We start from the raw sequence: 18,349 nt of genomic DNA, 5'->3' as shown, positions 1-18,349 counted from the left end.
TGGTTGAACACAAAGTAGCATTACTATATTACAATTGATCGGGAGTGGCAGAATGGTTGCAACCAGCTCAAATTGTTCATCTGTAGGAATGGGTGTGGTCCATTCCTTTTTGTCAGCCCTGGAGCACACAGCACACTTCGGAGATGGTTGATGTCTAGGAGCATCATCTGGACAGAGTTCCATCTGGTAGCACAAGAAGCAGTGATCTTTCTGAAGGGCACTGAAACAAAAACTAAAATAAAAATTCGCAAAAAACTTCGCATGAAATCGTAAAGTCTTAGAAAACTTACTTTGAAATTAAAAAAATTTGTAAAAATTTCACATTAAGTTGTAAAACTTCATATTCGTATCTACTTAAAAAGTTAAAAATATAACCATTCATTTTGAGGCACTTCTATCTCAACACCCATTCAGCACCCCTTAATTATTTTTTTTAATTTTTGAAGACAATATATTTCTTGTGTTATTTATCTTAAATGAAAATATTGTTAAACCATTTTCAGAAAGAAGATGTCAAAATAAGTTAGGCGGTAAAATAAGGGCGTATCATCTTGAAGAAGAGGAATTTAAGGAGATTCTACTAGAAGTAATGTTCAAAAAATTGAAAAAATTTTCTCCACTTCCTGTTTAGATGATCGAGGGACAATATAACTTCAAAACAAATGATTATAACTTGTGCATTGAATGCAGTAATAGAGCAAATAAAGACAAATGTAAATGTCTTTCTTGCACTCCTATCTATATTTTATGTCTCCATCCCTCTCTGTTAAACTTACTTTAATGTTAGAAACCCTTAGTGTTGCGCGCAATCGCGCATTTTTTCAAGCCTCTCACGCTACTTTTTTGTTATGTAAAACATGCACTTAAAACCAGGGCCGCCGAGAGGGGGGATCCAAAGGGACAGTTTGTCCCAGGCGGCAGATGTCGATGGGGCGCCAGATGCCGAAGTAAAATAAAAATAGTTTTTTTTAATCTTAAAATGCCATAATTGAAATGTATATATTACTCGCGTTATATCATTATTTTTAATTCCTCGAAAAAATTTTAAAATATGAACTCATCATTGATTTCGTACTCTATACGCTTATAAATTAAAAATGTCCCTTGAGATTTTCGCATTCATCAGACTAAAGTAAAAAAAACGTAAACGTTGATAATTAGCAATAACAAACTGTGAATACAATTTAGAAATAATTCTATTTAGAATTTACAGGGTAAAAGAATGTGAAAAATATAGGTCTCCCTCTCTCTCTCTCTCTCTCTCTCTCTCTCTCTCTCTCTCTCTCTCTATATATATATATATATATATATATATATATATATATATATATATATATATATATATATATATATATATATATATATATATATATATATATATATATATATATATATATATATATATATATATATATATATATATATGTATATACACACGCACATATATATATATATTATTTTCGAAGAAATTTACAAATATTTTCGAAATTAATCATTTTTCACACAATGCCAATATCCGTTGCAGAGGGTGAAAGATCCTAAGATTATAAAAAACCATTTCAGAGCCACAATGGGACAAGAGCGATTTTCAAATCTTATGATGTTGTCTATAGAAAATGATCTCGCGAAATCATTGTAATATGATGAAGTAATTTATAATTTTGCCTCGAAAAAAGCTCGAAAATTTTATTTAAATTAGGAATTGGGAAATAAATGAAATAAAGTTAAAGTAGCTATAAAAGCATAATGTACTTTTTTGCTTCTGTGCTAAGTATATATATGAAGCGAAATCTAAGGGCGCCAAAAAAGGTTTTGTCCCGGGCGGCTTGAAGGCTCTCGGCGGCCTTGCTTAGAACTCCTTAGGTTTTTAACTTAAGTTTTTGTTTGAAGATTGTTTTCTTATTGTTAACTCTTTCTATACTGTATATTTTCTTTTCTATATTATTGAAGACCTCTAACAACCGTGGTCTTTTGCTGATGCGACCATCTCAAAGCTTAAAAACGTTTTTATATGTGCAGAAATTCAGAAAAAGCCATGCAACAGTACACAAATAAAAAAATCTTGGAATATCGTATTATTCTTTACTTTTATTAATGACGTATAAAGTTTCTGAAAAATGATAATTGCACTGCATTGCATTTCTTTGGAACTTGTCAATAAGAAATGTGGCAGAAAATGTTTAAATTTCTAAATCGCAAGCAGAAACCACAAAAATATCCAAAGATAACAAATACAAAATAAAATAAGAAATACAAGCAAATAAGAAAAATAAGATGTATTTATATAACGGAAGTATAAAAAGACGTTTTGTCAAAATGCAATTTTATTGCCCATCAAATTATTTTCCTAAAACTGCGAGCTGTTTATGCACGTTTTTAAAAGCATATCTACACACGCACGATTCACTCTTATCATGCTCACGTCTACACAATCACACTCAATTTCAAACAACACGCACTTATTCAGGGGGTAAGTGCGAGCTGAAGTAAGTGCGAGCTAAAGTAAGTGCGAATACGATGCGTAGATTGCGTTAAATTTGGAAAAGGTATAAACTGTTATTAGGTTTCACTTTTAATTTTTTTGAAATACATTTTATGTTAAATTTGTAAAGTATTACATATGAGTAAAATTAAATGGAGCATCTATTTATTGTTTTCCACATTTTCTCTGTTTTAACGAATTGTGTTTAAATTGCTTGAACTTTTTTATTTTATTGAAAAATTATTTAATTTTTTCATATGTTTTTGACAATAAATTTAATAATAGAGAGGAGAGATCCATAGCTTATCACTTGTAATAAAATAAAAATATTTTTTTAAAATAAATGCTTGCATTAACATAACATCTGAACAGCAACAAGGACGACGCCATTCTTAACTTGTTGTGTATACTAAGTATCTACATATCAAATCTGTTTTGATCCATTTGCCAAACAAATGACATTTGCTAAGCAACAAATGACATTTTCCAATCAAATAACATAGGATTTTGCTTGAAAATGTTCTTCAGAAGATTCTGGAAGTACATTTATTTCAAGTACTTGGTTTTCCTTTTTTTGCAGCTTCTCTTCTGTTTCATGCAGTGCGGCTGCATTTGATGATACTAATAGCATTGTTGCGCCATCTACACCTAACCGAAAAATACCGATCCGATGAACGCGCTTGACCGTTGGCGCCTGACCGATTCAAGTTCGAAAAGTTCCAAAAAGCTAAATTTTCCGTTTCTCAACTTTTCGGTTGCAGTTTTTATCCACGATCATTGAAAACATATTTCTACTTTTTTGTACGGCAAATTTAAGACCTCTTTCTTTTCTTTCGTAACTTATTTAAGTAGTTTATTCTTCCGTTCATTGTTTTGTTAATATCACTAGGTTCGTAAATAAAATAAACCCTTTTTGGTATGTTAAGTCTACGTTTCTCACTAAAACTTGTTTTTATCATACCATAAAACTCAGAAAATTTTTTCAGAAGCAATGAAGTTTAATCTGCTTTCATGATCATAATATAACAATGTCTTGAGTATAGGAATAACCTCTATGATAACCATAATTCGCTCAGCAGTCCAGAATTCTACGATAAAAACTTTCACACAAGTTTTAGATATTATGAACAGGTATGTTCTCCCATTCATTTTTAATCCTGGCAAATAGCTAGTCCTTTGTTCGAACTCTCGGTTCTTTATATACCTTATCCTTTAAATAAGACTAGTAATTTTCCAAAGGATTTAGGTCTGAAAAGTTTCCTGGTCAATCTGTTCAAACATTTGTTCTCATTAATCCATGCAATTGCATGATGTATAGCACTTCGCATAATCTTGCTTCAAAATCGCATTTTTAGGTAAAGGAAATAACTTTTTATTATTCATAGCTTTTTTTATAAACTGATACTTTTAATACTTTTAATATAATAATCCTTGTTTACAGAGGTGAGTTTTTCTAGTGTAGAAACTTTTGTGCTACCCGTCATATGGAAACATATAAACATATTTTTGTAACGGTCAAAACATCTTTGATTTTAACTGCGAGCTTAACTTTTATGAAAAAGTTTTTTTTAACACGCTGTAATCAAATGTAAATACATATTGAGTCAAAGTTAAATAAATGTTTTAGTCAATCGTAAAGTAAGTTTATAAAACATTGAAAAAAAACAACAACAAACATTTCGGTATGTCAAAATGTCTTGGCGTTCTTGTCTGTGACGACAGTGTAGAATCGGGTGGCGAAGATGCTTTTGGGAAATTCGTTATCAATCTTTTCAAAAAAAATGAATATGAAAACTGGGAATACTTTAAAGTGGTATCGGGACATCTTCCTGATAAACGAAAAATCGACAACTATATTGGGTTTATTCTTACAGGATCTTGTTGGTCTGTGAACGATCAAGCGAAATGGATATGCGATCTAACTGAATTTGTTCAGCAAGTTTTTGAGTACCAACAGATAACCCATAATGCACCAAAACTGTTTGGAACTTGTTTTGGGCATCAAATAATCAGCAAAGCGTTAGGTGCACGTGTAATCAAAAACGAAGTAGGTAGGTTTATTATATCTGTAACAGATGTAGAAGTTCTAAATAATCTTCAAAGCAAGGAGTTTTATCGCAGTGCGTTTGGCGATCATAAATATATACGCCTAGTAAAGTGTCACGAAGAGGAAGTCACTGACTTGCCATCAAACGCTGTTCTATTAGGCACTTCAGAATACTGTAAAAACGAAATAGTTTCATTCGGAGACAAAATCTTAACCATGCAAGGCCATATGGATATTTCAGAGGAAGAACTAGTTGGGCCATACCTTTCGACTCTTAAAAAACTTGGGATGGTGTATGAAGAAGGAGAAGTTATTCTCTTAAACAGCCTGAACGGAAAGCAAAACGATTGTTCAAAAGTTATAGAAATGGTTCGACAATTTTTTAACCTTTAGTTAAAACAAAAACATATAACAATTGGGAAAAATTTTTTTTATATACCCGCTTACTTTCCTATTATTTAATTTGTTTTAAGCTGTATAGCTTTGGTGGAGAGGACTACTATTCTAACCAAAGACCAACGTCGTCATTCTTTTAAATAATTCGGATTTAAAAGTGGAAGAAGGATACTTGTAAGTGATTCACGAAGACGTTTTGTTGTTTTTTGTTGATTCTATTAGTGCCATAACCTTTATTTAATAGTTTCTTGACAAATTAAATTCCATTGTTTGCGATTCTTAAAAGAGCAGGGCCACCTTAACCCAGGGTGCATACTTTTGAGCACCACGAGAAAATACTCATAACATTTTATACAAAATATAAACACATTCACTCGTGGAAAACGCTGAAAATGAAAATAAGACAAATATTTGTTGATATCATTTAAATTGATAAAAATTAAAAATCATAAAATAACTGATTGAAAAAAAAAAAAAAAGTTTCCATAACAAATTAATATAAATACGAAATAAAAGATTGCTTTAAGTTTTAAAACGTTAACAACTTAATTCCAAAAAAGGGGCTCTCGTTACTCAGCAAAATCTCCTTCATCTGCTGATTAAGTGAGCGCAATGGTTTTCCGATTATACAACTCTTAAAGATGCAGTTAAAGTTTAACTCACTGGCAACTCCTTTTCTGTCCGTACATCATGTCTGTTCGTACATCACGTCCGTACATCATGTCTGTCTCGCCCGTAAATCATCAAAAAAAAAGTTCTGCGGAATCCGAAAAGATCAATTAGAAATATTGCTCATGACATCTGAATGGCTCGCGAAACACTACAATTGATTGCTACGGAAGATTTGGGATTAAAGCCTTACAAAACCATTTCTTAGTTTTAGTGCCAGTATGCTTGGGATCATTATCGTGTTGAAATTTAAAATCAGATCTTAGCCGAAATTTTCTAGCAGATCACTTCAAATTCTTGATTGACTAGATCGACAGCTAATTCGTCTGAGCAACAGTCCAGTGACGTTTCCAGCCATTTTACTAAAAAAACATAGTTCAAGTTTTTTATTATGCAATTTCTTTAATTCTATAATAGTTTGCTAAAAATTTCAAGAAATTTAACATAAAATTGATCAAACTTACCTAAATATCAATAAATATTTTACAAGAGTATTGAATACTAAGTTTGTTTTAGAAAAAATAATAAACTAAATGAAGCGTGAAACAAAAGACACGCACGCTATATATATATATATATATATATATATATATATATATATATATATATATATATATATATATATATATATATATATATATATATATATATATATATATATTAAATGACGACACCTTGTATGAGAGTTTAACATATGAACATCAATAAATACGAATTCTCTCAATATTAATTTTTTACTGTATCTAAGAAATTTTCGCTAGATTATTGATACTAGCATCTTCAGCTTTAATTACAAATTTGTTATTATTAAATTTTTAATTATTAAATTCGAATTTATTGATATTCCTATATGAAATATATATATATATATATATATATATATATATATATATATATATATATATATATATATATATATATATATATATATATATATATATATATATATTAATTCCGCTAGATTATATAAAAAACAAATTTATTTTTTAAAAGCATCTAAAAACGTTCAAATATCTTCTATCTAATTAAAGTTGTTTAAAAAAAATATTATCGACGGGCCAGTCAAGTAAAAGAAGTAAACAATGTTTTACTCAAAAGTAAATAATAATGAACTGTTAAAAGTATTTTACACTGAGAGCAATTGAGCTAACAAAGGCTTTTAAGAAATATTAATTTATTTAAGAAATTTATTGCTGAACTTAAAGCTTGCTTTAATTTTTAAGCGTGAGAAAAGTTAAATATGCTCTCAGTATAATTAAATGAAAAGAAAGCACAGAATTATACCAAAGTTTTATTTCGTGGTTTTAGATGTTAATTATTGCAGTAAGTCATTTTTTTTGTATTGCAAGGGAGAGTTTGACCCCTTAAAACTAATTTCAGACTTAAATATCAAGTATTAAAGTGATAGAACCGCTTCTTTAATATTCAAACATAAAAAGTTTGTTTGAAATTTATTTCAACAATTTTAATAGCGAGACAAATTTTATAAGCGAGACAAGTTTAAACAAATAATACACTAAAAATAAATTGAGTTTATTAATTGAAAAAGAAAACTTATTCGTATTTCTTCTATGTGTGTTGGACCAGGATACTATTTGGAATAATTATATTTAATTACATACTTACATTCACACACACACACACACACAAACACACACACATATGTATATATATATTTATATATGTATGTATAAAAGAAGAAAAGTAATTTAAGTTAAAACAATTTAATTTTTATTAAATAAAAAGTTGCCAAAAAAATATTAAAAAAATACTGCAAAAAAATTGTATTAGTAAAATATTATAAGACCTTCGTCATTTATTACATTGATAGTTTTTTAAGCCTATCGTTTTTAAGAAATTTCTTAACAAATCACTTTTTAAACAGAGGAACTTTCCAGAACTTTTTTCTAGAACTAACCCAAGATGTAACCTATGGAAACCAATTAGAAATAACATGAAAAAAAAAAAAATCGCTTAAAGTACGATTCAAATGGTTTATGGTACAATAATTGTAGAAGCTGTAGTTATATTCCACATAAGAAATTTTATTCCTTTTAAAGTAATTCAGGATTTTATGTAGTAAAATTAACTTCTCTCAGTTGTGGTATTTTGATCGCTGAGCAAACTTTTGACTTTATTTTTGAAAGCCAATCGAACTTGGGGAGAAACAAATATGTAGATCAGCGCGTCAGTCCAAAACGTTATAGGATAAGTTAACCACACATACCAGTACAATGCATTAGAGTTAATGTGAATGTAAATTTTAATCGCTAAGGTTATATCAGGGATAGCAACCAATACAGCAAATGTTGTCAAGATAATAATCGAGAGCAGCAACCCTTTAAATATACCTCTTTGACGCTGGGTTACACGCACCATTATCTTTTGTTTATGTGATAATAACAAGGCGTAGGTGTACACAAAGGCAGAAAAACTGAGTATGATTAAATCTACAACAGCGTAAATGAGGACTTCGTAAAGTGGTACAAAAAATACAATCAAACTTCCGCTCAGCGTTGAAATGCACCACAACACTGTTGTTGCAACTATAGTCTTCTTTTTTGACCAGTAGACCACGTACTTAATATTCAGTTTTATATGTAGAAATCTGTCGAATATAAGCCAAAATGTTGCAATATAAAAGCCAGTGTTTAAAATTACTTTGCACACATTTAAAATTTGTATAATTAAAACAGAATTCACTCCAATTTTCAGTTTATTTTCAGCCAACGATTTATGGATTGGAAGAATTATGCTTAAAAAAAGGTCTGTGATACATAGGTTGATGATTATGTACCGTTGAGTTAAGTCCATTTTTGAATTTTTCCACTTCAGCAAAAGATACAAACCTATTCCATTCAAAATAGATCCAACTGCGCATAATGTGAAGTATGCAATCAAGAATGAATTAGCCATTCTATAAATAAAAGCAAGTCTTAAAAAAAACATCCTGCACAACTTTTTTTTGTAACGTTTATAAGTGCAATAAAATCTTAGAAGCTCTATTTAAAATATTTTAGTGAAATAGGGGGGAAAGCTATGAATACTCAGGTAGCACATTAACCACCGGGCTATTTCATTTCCTTTTGGATATTGTAATCAATACACTTTTGAAATATCTTTCAAAATTTTTGTCGTAATTTTAAAAGAATTCGATAACCGCATTCTTTTAATGCCATCGAATATCTTTCGTTCATCGTTTCGTTTATTGATTGTATTTAATATTATCGATTACATTCTTAATGTATTCGTACAAAAAGAAAAATGTTTACTGTTTTGGTAAAAAGTATTCCCCTCATCTCCCGCCCTCCCCCCTCCCCCTCGATTGAAGCGGTTTCTAAAAATTTAAAGTAGATTGAAGTTTTAGTTACCTCTTTTTTATAAATCAATATACATATATATTAAAAAAAACTTCTTTGCTTCGTAAGTATAACACTAAATCTTCATCAAAAACTTGCCTTCATTAAAAACTAATCTTCACAAAGAGCAATTATCATATCACCTGGTTGATTCTAAGATCTTCTGTATTTTGTGTGAACATCTTTTTAATAATGCAGAGCAGCATGTTAATTAGATTAAACAACTTTTGTTTCAAATCTATTATATATGTTTATCTGTAACGAAAATAACAATTGTTATTTAAGCGAATGCAAATTACCATAGAAACTCTTTGAGCTAAAAACTTTAAACTTTTTTTTTCGCACCCATCAAAAATCTTCTCAAATAATAGAGTAGGGATCTCGCAGATATATATATATATATATATATATATATATATATATATATATATATATATATGTCTGCGAGATAGAACTCAGTTAAGATCTACTATCTGGTAACTTCTCCGTTTTTTTAGATTTTTTTACCACCGGAGTCCCGATTGAAAAGCCCTATCTTTACCTTCTGCAACACTTTAACGTTTTCAAAACTCTGTTAATCGAAGTTTTTTTACAATTTTTATCAAAATACAAATAGAAGTCGTGTTATAAAAGAAAAAGGAGGAATTGCTATAAAAACTTTTTGATATGATTTAGGAAAACTCAGCTTCAAATTTTCATTTCAACATTAAAAATCAGTTGAAGCAATTAAGTTTTCTGCCAAACACTAGGTAAACACAAGGTAAATTAACATTAACAGAGTACTAAGAGACAAATCCTATTTTTCTGAAGACCTTTCTAATCGTTGGTCGAACCTGACCGACAACTCTATATAGTTTTACTGTTTGATAAAAAGCAAGAACTTTTAATTTCGGAAAATCATCTCTAGACGAGACGACTCCTAAACTGGCATAGAAGGTCATACTTTTAACTGGAATACCTTACAATCACTTTAAAAAAAGTTTTAAATTTACATCGTTTTATAAGTGTTAACTTTATTTAAATACATTCTTTCCACACCATTTGCAAATCTCTCCATCTGTTTATTAGGCAGTAAAATTGATAGAAGGGTTTGTTGTTATTCTTTCAAATCACATAGCAGAGTTGTCTCATGGTTGAAACCAGGACTGTGGAGTCGGTAAGCTGCTGTTCCGACTCCGACTCCTTGATTTTATCATGGACCGACTCCGACTCCGACTCCTTCATAAGTAACCAATTTTTAACAACAAACTTACTGTATTAAAATGTTAACATTGGCTATTTCATCACCATGATACAAATAATCCAACCACTTAGTGCTTTAAACAGTATTTATTAGAAAATAATTACTGAAAACGCAAATTTTTTAAACTCTTGTTATCCAATAAAGTCTAATGTAGTCACTAATAAAATTATGAATTTGTCAAAATCAAGTTTGAAATATTGTCAGTTGGACAGAAAGAACTTGTTCTTCTTTAAGTTCATATTCTTGAAGAATCTTTTCCACCAAGACCTGGAGAAATTCACTGGTGCTCTCCAGTTGTTGCAAACTACAATTCCCATTATGTCTGGACATCCTACAGCTATCAGAGCATCATGGAACTTGTAGTTTTGTTACAACTGGAGGGCTAGAGTTTGATACTTGTGCTTTAGATTGACGGAACATAAAATATTTTAATGAGTAACATCTATAAAATCCATAGTAAAATTATGAAACTTTGAAAGATTTTTTTTAGGCTGGAGTCGGAGTCAGTACAATTTTTCCAACTCCGACTCCAGCCAAAATGAGCTCCGACTCCGACTCCACGACTCCGACTCAGACTGCCCAGCCCTGGTTGAAACATGACTTTTTTTAAGACAGTGCTGTGTTACGTTAGGCGTTTCAAGATGGGACAAATTAGAAGATGGGACAAATTAGAAGATGGAACAAATTAGAAGATGGGACAAATTAGAAGATGGAACAAATTAGAAGATGGGATAAATTAGAAGATGGAACAAATTGGAAGATGGGACAAATTAGAAGATGGAACAAATTGGAAGATGGGACAAATTAGAAGATGGAACAAATTGGAAGATGGGACAAATTAGAAGATGGGACAAATTAGAAGATGGGACAAATTAGAAGATGGGACAAATTAGAAGATAGGATAAATTAAAAGGGCTGGAAAAATTCTGTTAACTGTTAGCCTAATATTGTTTTTATATATTTTTAAAGACGCCTAAGTGCTCGTACCCAGTACTCGTACTGTTACAAAAAAACAACTTTTCCTGCTTTCAATGGTAAATACTTTAAAAAGGAATTGACAAATAAAAAAGGAATCGATAAATGCAAAAGGAATCGAAAAGTATATATAGAAAAGTATCCCGTCCTAGGAAATATTTACCGCGATTCTTCCGTATGTTTACGAAGTTTATTTAGTCAGACGACATTCAGATGGATTTGGCGTGTTGTCAACTTTTGCAACAAAATTAATGTAATTTTCATGAAGGTACAAAACCAAGCTCTTTGTGTAGTTTGTTGTTTGATGGTTAAGCTATAAAGGGATATTTATTATCAAAAGGATTATAGGTTTTTTAAAATTTCTCAATGGATAATGACAGTCAGACGAACAACTTAGGTTTAAAAATTGAATTCGGTCAAAACTTTACACTGGCAGTTTGGCAAACACCAAAAAAATTCGTTTTCCCTAGTTATTTATTAATAGTGGAATATTCTTCTTCCTGTGTGCTAATCTTCCTTATCAACGGCAAGACAAAGTCAAACTAAGATAACTCAAATTTAAGGAGAAGAATGTTTATGATTGTTATTTTCCAAAACAAATCCTTGTAGAATAAAAAATTGCCCTGAACCTTAAAGAAAGAGATAACTGCAGAACTTTGTTAGTTTAGGGCATCAAATTATGAATCACCAAATTTCAAATTATAATATATGCACGGGACCCTAGGTTTTGTGGTCAATAACCCGTGCACAAGTTATGCGAAAGTTGCAGATTGGACTATTTTACTATCTGCATTTTATCATTTTCCTAAAACTCAAATAAAAATTATATTGCTTATCTTCATTTAAAAATGAAGATAAGCAATTTAAAAAATAGAACGAAGATGAACGCCGAACACGTGTGTATGAGTTTTATTTGGAAAATATGAATCTTCGAAAAATATACACAATAAACCATTTCCAAACTGAAAATGTACCAAGTAGGAAAATTTATGATATATTTAATGTACTGAAAACAAATTTGGACATCAGAGAGTGACTGGAAGTGGTTGTACACCCAAAGAAATGCCTAATAAGTAAGGTTACGAAGTTAAAAACCATTTTTGATAATCAAGATGGTACTTCTCAAAGGCAAATAGCTCTTAAACTCAGTATTTCGCAATCAAATGTGAATAAATAACTTAAAAATAGGTCTGTTATCAAGTGCTATAAAACTCTGAAGCAAGATGATCAAATGATGCATCGAACGTGTTGAAACAGACCAAAATTTCCTGGACTTTGAAATGATGAGTCGTATGTTGAATCAATGATGAATCGTATTTCACTTTAGATTACAGTTCGATTAATGAAAAGGCCAATTTTTACTCAAGCAATAACTTATTGACTCCATCAAATGTGAAATAAAACCAAAAAAAAAGTTACCAAAATAAAATACTCGTCTGATTCTAGTATTTTATTTTGTTAACAAGTATTTTGGTAATTTTTTTTTTGGTAACCAATATTTTGGTAACTTTTAAATGACTAGTCCAAAGGTATTTTAGAGAATCTAATAACGCGACCAACCAACTTATATACCTGGAAATTGCATTCAAGAGACTCATCCCGTTTATAGAAGAGCATCATCACAATAACAACTTTGTATTCTGACCAGATCTTGCATTTTCTCATTATGCCAAAAGCCTATAGGACTATCTGAAGACTGAAAGAATTAAAATTGTATCAAAAAAAGATACTCCGTCTATGTATTTTTTTTTTTTTATCATACTTTTTTTTTACGTATTTACCACAAATATAACAAATACGATCTGGTGAATTTAAACATTTGCGCGATGATATCTTTAAGATAAGGTTAGAAGTTGCACGTACCTACAGAACAAGAAAAAAATATATTGGTAATTACACAAAATATATTTTTCTACATTTATCAATACTTTTGCAGTAAAATAAATAGATCTTAGACACTTAAAAAAAAAAGAATATCCGATTATGAACCCGTTAACAAATGACCTAATGGTTCACCTTTTTTTCATACACAAAAAAATATGTTAATTAACTAAAAACATTCTTACAAAATATTTGTTAAAATTTTTTCACAGAAACTATTATTTATTATTTATTCAATGACTTATGTTGGTTGGAAAACTGTGCGTAATCAACGAAGGCCAAAGAAGTCGTGAAGTCTTACTTGTACAGCGTGGCTTTCGAAAAATTTGAGAGCAAAAGTTGAGATTGGATTTGATGATTGGTGTTTTAAATTAATTAAATACAAAATTCAGCTGATGAAGGTTACGAAGAGTTTATCTCTTTTCATTTTGCAATATATATTAAAGACATGTAGAATTTATTAGATAAATAGCGATGAATTTGATTAAAATTATTTTTTTCCTTTTAGCGAACGATAAAGAATCAAATCGAAAAAGGCTAATGGGTAAATTTCTTGTTTGAACTGATATTACCCAACTGTATTTTGTCAGTGTTTGGCTAAGCATGATTCATATCCAAGCAGTAGCACATCATGGAGGAAAAACCTTAAATAACTTTATGACTGTATTTGAGGGACTTTTATGGATTTTGAGAAGCATAAATTGTGGGAGGGAGAAGAGAAGATATAGAATTTAAACGTTGTGATCGCTGCGAGAAAGCTTCAAAATAATTGGTAGAGACCTGATCAAAAGTATGTATCGGGAACAACACTTTACATTTGAGGAGGGAGTGGGGAATCTGGAAGGGGAGGTATGCTAACAGAAATTTAGAAAGGGAGGAGGGCTCATCTGAGTAGATAAACTCTTTTGTACTTTTTTTCTAATTCTGAAGTTAAAGATAAAAATGATAGGGCAGTTTTTAAAGGGTTAAGGGAACCTTACTTTCCTTAAACTCTACGCAGATGAAACAAATCTGCACAGATGAAACAAAGAATTTTCATTGGGGATGGGGAAGACATTAACAAACGTATGCTTAATGAATGGAGGATGCAATCTGACTGAAGAGATCACGTGTTTTTGCTTTTTGTTACATTAACATAATTGTAAATTTAAGTTGCTTTTTTTTCTTTTTTTTTTAATTACTACGTTTAGTGATAAAATACGCAAAGTAAAATCAATGCGAAGAGGGAAAGATTGAGCGTTTTTTTATCTACTCATAAGGCGTTTCCGAGTAAGTCCATATATGACGGTTAAATGATTTAATCTTTTATTTCAAGCGTCGAATATTGAATTTTGAATTTTGTGTAGTTTTTTTTATTTAACTTCTATTTGAATTTTGATTTAATTTTTGTTATCCTTATATTAGAAAATTATAGTTATATATATTTATATACACAAATATTTTGATTTGTTGCTTTTATTTTTCTCAAGTCTTATCAAACTATCGCATTTCGTTGAAAACCGTTGATTTTTAAAAATCCACAAATAGATTTGGATACTTATTAGTGTTGGTATATGCTGATAGTGTTGGTATATGCTGAGGTGGTTACAAAGGTTAACATGATATTTATCAAACCCTTTTCTTCAAAGCACTGCGAACTTCTAATTCGAAAAATCCAATTATTCCTAGATTTTACATATACTAAAATTTTACTCTCTTTGAAAATAGAAGCAGATGTTACAAATTTATAAATTGAAAAATAAAAGAAGCCAAACCGGTAAGACCTGCATTTTGAATTTCTTTACAGTTAAGCGTCAAACCACTTGATCGAGTCCAAAACTTTTTATAATACTTCATTTATTTCATTAATGATAAGAAGTTGCGACACTAAATGAAGTTTAAAAGCTAATACATATCAAAATATAAAAACTAAATTTATATTTTAGGCGGAATATTAGAAAACGATGCACTTTATTCTATCAGATATTTTCATTTGTTGTCTAATGAAGTTAATCCATTTGACATGTTATAGGCTCATATTTTACATGACCATTGATCCTAATCTCAGCTGTGACTTATCTATTAACCGCTCTCAATATCAAAGAGGCTTTTCTAGACATAATAAATAGATTGTCCACAGGGACCATTCACAAAGTTACCTGCTGAATACCGCATAACTGAGTTCCTTCACAAACATATAAAAAAAAAAAAAAAAAAAGAAAAAGAAAAACGATTAGCCTAAAAAATATGAGTAAAAAAGAAAATCACTTCTATGTCATTAAAAAGGCACCGGTCAACTATTAGGCATGTGTGTGCAACAAATTGGGAAAGTCGTTCGAAATCGTTGCGCTTATTGAAATGAAGAAGTTAAGCAGTTTTAACAGAGTAAAACTTCATCTAGTCTCTAACTTATTTTTAAAATGACCTTATTTTAATTTACTTTTAAAATGGTTTTCAATGCTGTTATTATAGACACTTCATTTGTTCCTGTTTTTTTTCCAAAATTGATCAAGCACTCAAAGTTTATTGAATATGCAATTGGAAACATACTGCCAGCTATATAACTATTTTTTTTTTATTTATTTAGTAATATATTTACCCAATATGACAATTAGCAATATACATTAACTAGACTACAAAGTAAATAAAATGTAAGTCAATTAGAACGAAAAATAATTAACAAAGTCAAAAAAAACAACATAAAACATCTCAAAAACTTACAAAAGGACGGAAATTTTATGTCTCAGAAGAACAAACAGAAGCCGCTTTTATGAAAGAGAGACTTTGAAAAATGGCATACAAGAATACTTTCCTGACCATATACAAGAATGGCTGGCGAGCCGAAAACCGAGTGTAAAATTACTTTCCAAAACAGTACGTCCTTCGGTCGGTGAATTCAAAAATGACATTATCGAAAAAGATTAACGATTTTAAGTAATAGAGAATAACTATTTTTGGTGACAAAGTAAAAAGTCGTAAACTGTCCACAATAATGACTATGCATTTATTTCAGAAATAAAGAATTTAAAGAAACACGAAAGATCATTTTTTGAAAAATCAAATGCTGTAATTCACTGAGCTCGAAATATTAAAAGTTAAAATACCGGCACAATATTTAAATATGCGACAAATAGATTTTAAAAAAATTAGCATTGGGTACAGTACAATTTTTACTGCTGAGGAACTTTACAGAGATTATTTTTTCGAAATTATCGTTTGGCTGTGCATGCCGCAAAATCTATGAAAATCTCTTTAACATTCCAGGTTAAAGAGTTTTTCATAGATTTTGAGGCAACAACCAAGCGGTGCACAACCAAACGGTACATCTCTTATATATAAAAACTGGTACGGTATACCTAATATACACAAAAGTACATGGTTTTCGAAAGATTTAAGTTTTTTGCAGTTTCTCTTTTCAGTAAATTCTACTTTAAGTTGACTGACACAAATTTGAAGAAAAGGCCTTAGATATTTAAACAAGCCCATGTGGCAAATTCTTTGCGTTCATTTCAGTACCCTAAAATATCTGGGTTTCAAAGTTCATCTATGTTTAATTTTTTGAAATCATGTGATTAAATTAGTTCAGGAAGTTATCTTTTTGTTCAAATTCTTAAACTCATAAAATCACATTGGATACTTCTAAATAATGTGTCCTCATTTTGTCGATTCATATTCGACTTCAGTAATATAATTCAATTTTTAATAGTAAAACAATATAATCTACCGGTATTAGTGCACACAGTTGCAAGTGATACTTGAATTATCACAATATAATGGCGAAACTGTTGGTTAAGCATGTGTTAATATCAATTACCCCTTAAATAAGGCATAGTCATTAGAAATTTCTGATGGTAATTAGGCGCAAGTTATAAAATCAAAAAAGTCAAAACATGGCTTCATTTCTAGAATTTAAGTCTGTTAATAAAATTCAAACTAGAATATGGTGTATGTGACATTTTACTCGCACAAATCTATGCCTTAAGAGATTTCTTAAGGGGAGTATTGTACTATATTGTTAGATCAGGTTGTTGAAATTATCGACCGCAATGGTATTACAAGTAGCATATATTATAAATGTTAAATTTATGGTAAAGATATAAATAGTATTTTTCATTAATAATTTTCAACTAGATACTTTTAAAAAAAGTTATTAACCACCTCACTTGTATTTTATTTCGCTTGTGGTTATTTCATGAAACGTTGTTTTGATTTCATTTTTGAAATGAACTGTCGATTTCCCGTCAACGTCGACGTTGTTTCAAATTTAATCATTTTACTCAGAAAAAAACAGCAATCAAAATGAGATGCGATTCAAGTTGGTTTTAATAACAGTTACCAAGAAGTAAAATTGATTCATGTTTAATTTACTGAAAAGAAAATTAAATATGAGTCAGTTTTACTTTTTGATTACTGTTGCTATATATTAATATATAAGAAAATTTTCTACAAAATTTTGCATTCTAGTTACCAATCCAGGGTTAAATAAGTTTTCATTTATTTTATCTGCACATGCGTAAATTTAAGATATCGGGTAATTCAAAATAAAAGATATACCAATGCTAATTGAATTCTAAAAGTTTAAACTTTATGGTTTAAAAGGGTTTTCTTGTTGGCAAATTTCAAGGAGTTAAATCATTAACGCGTTAAATTTCTCGTAAGAAAAACGAAAGTTCAACGAGAAATTATCTTGAAACTATAACCTAAAAATTAAAATGGTTTCCGATAACGCATGTGCTATTCAGTATTTCCAAGCTTAAGGTGAAAAAGGGCTGCTTTAATAATGTTAAACCTTTTTTTTTTAATATTAAACGTGTTTATAAGAAGCTAGTACTAGAAGCCCCGAAATTTCAGGGAACTATTAGTACTAAGTTACTCATCGATAAGAAGCTTATTTCATTAAGAGTTCGAGGAATATTTCCTAATTTTTGTTCTGTTCAGAGACAAACCTGAGGATTACATTGCATTAAATGATTTGATGGAATTCAATTATTTTTAAATGACTGCAAAGTATTTTATCTTACTTGTTGACGTGATTTCAAGTTGCAATTTATTTACTTTTTCTCTCTTTTTGATAAAATGTGAAACTTAAGAAACTGTTAAAAAAACTTTTAGTACTAAAGTTTTATAAAGTACCCATGAAATAAGAAACTTTCCAGGACGAGCCCATTTGCATGGTTTCTTATAAAAAAGAAAAAAGTATTATACAACGAATGCGCAGATTGTTCTTGTCTACTTATTTAACGAATTACTTAATGCGTATAGTTGTTAACTCAGAATATGATGCATGCGTAGATAACTTGCTAGTTTAATTTCTGTGA

At 29.9% G+C, this 18,349-nt stretch overlaps 1 protein-coding gene across 1 annotated transcript; it reads left to right on the top strand.

The window, feature by feature from the left end:
- Positions 1-4,054: 4,054 nt before the first annotated feature.
- On the top strand, positions 4,055-5,371 carry LOC145191405 (uncharacterized). Its single transcript, XM_080068495.2, has one exon. The coding sequence runs from the start codon at positions 4,167-4,169 to the stop codon at positions 4,920-4,922; it is 756 nt and encodes a 251-aa protein (XP_079924621.2). The 5' UTR covers positions 4,055-4,166; the 3' UTR covers positions 4,923-5,371.
- Positions 5,372-18,349: the final 12,978 nt, after the last annotated feature.

The sequence above is a fragment of the Hydra viridissima genome, unplaced genomic scaffold, assembly GCF_058129835.1.
Source record: "Hydra viridissima isolate aposymbiotic clone 2 unplaced genomic scaffold, HvirCarnegie_v1 scaffold_11, whole genome shotgun sequence".
Lineage (NCBI taxonomy): Eukaryota > Metazoa > Cnidaria > Hydrozoa > Anthoathecata > Hydridae > Hydra > Hydra viridissima.
The sequence above is the reverse complement of the archived record's forward strand: the minus strand, read 5'-3'. Positions and strand labels throughout refer to the sequence as shown.

Coding starts and splice junctions, on each gene's coding strand:
- LOC145191405 (XM_080068495.2), top strand. CDS start 4,167: ATGTCAAAATGTCTTGGCGTTCTTGTCTGTGACGACAGTGTAGAATCG.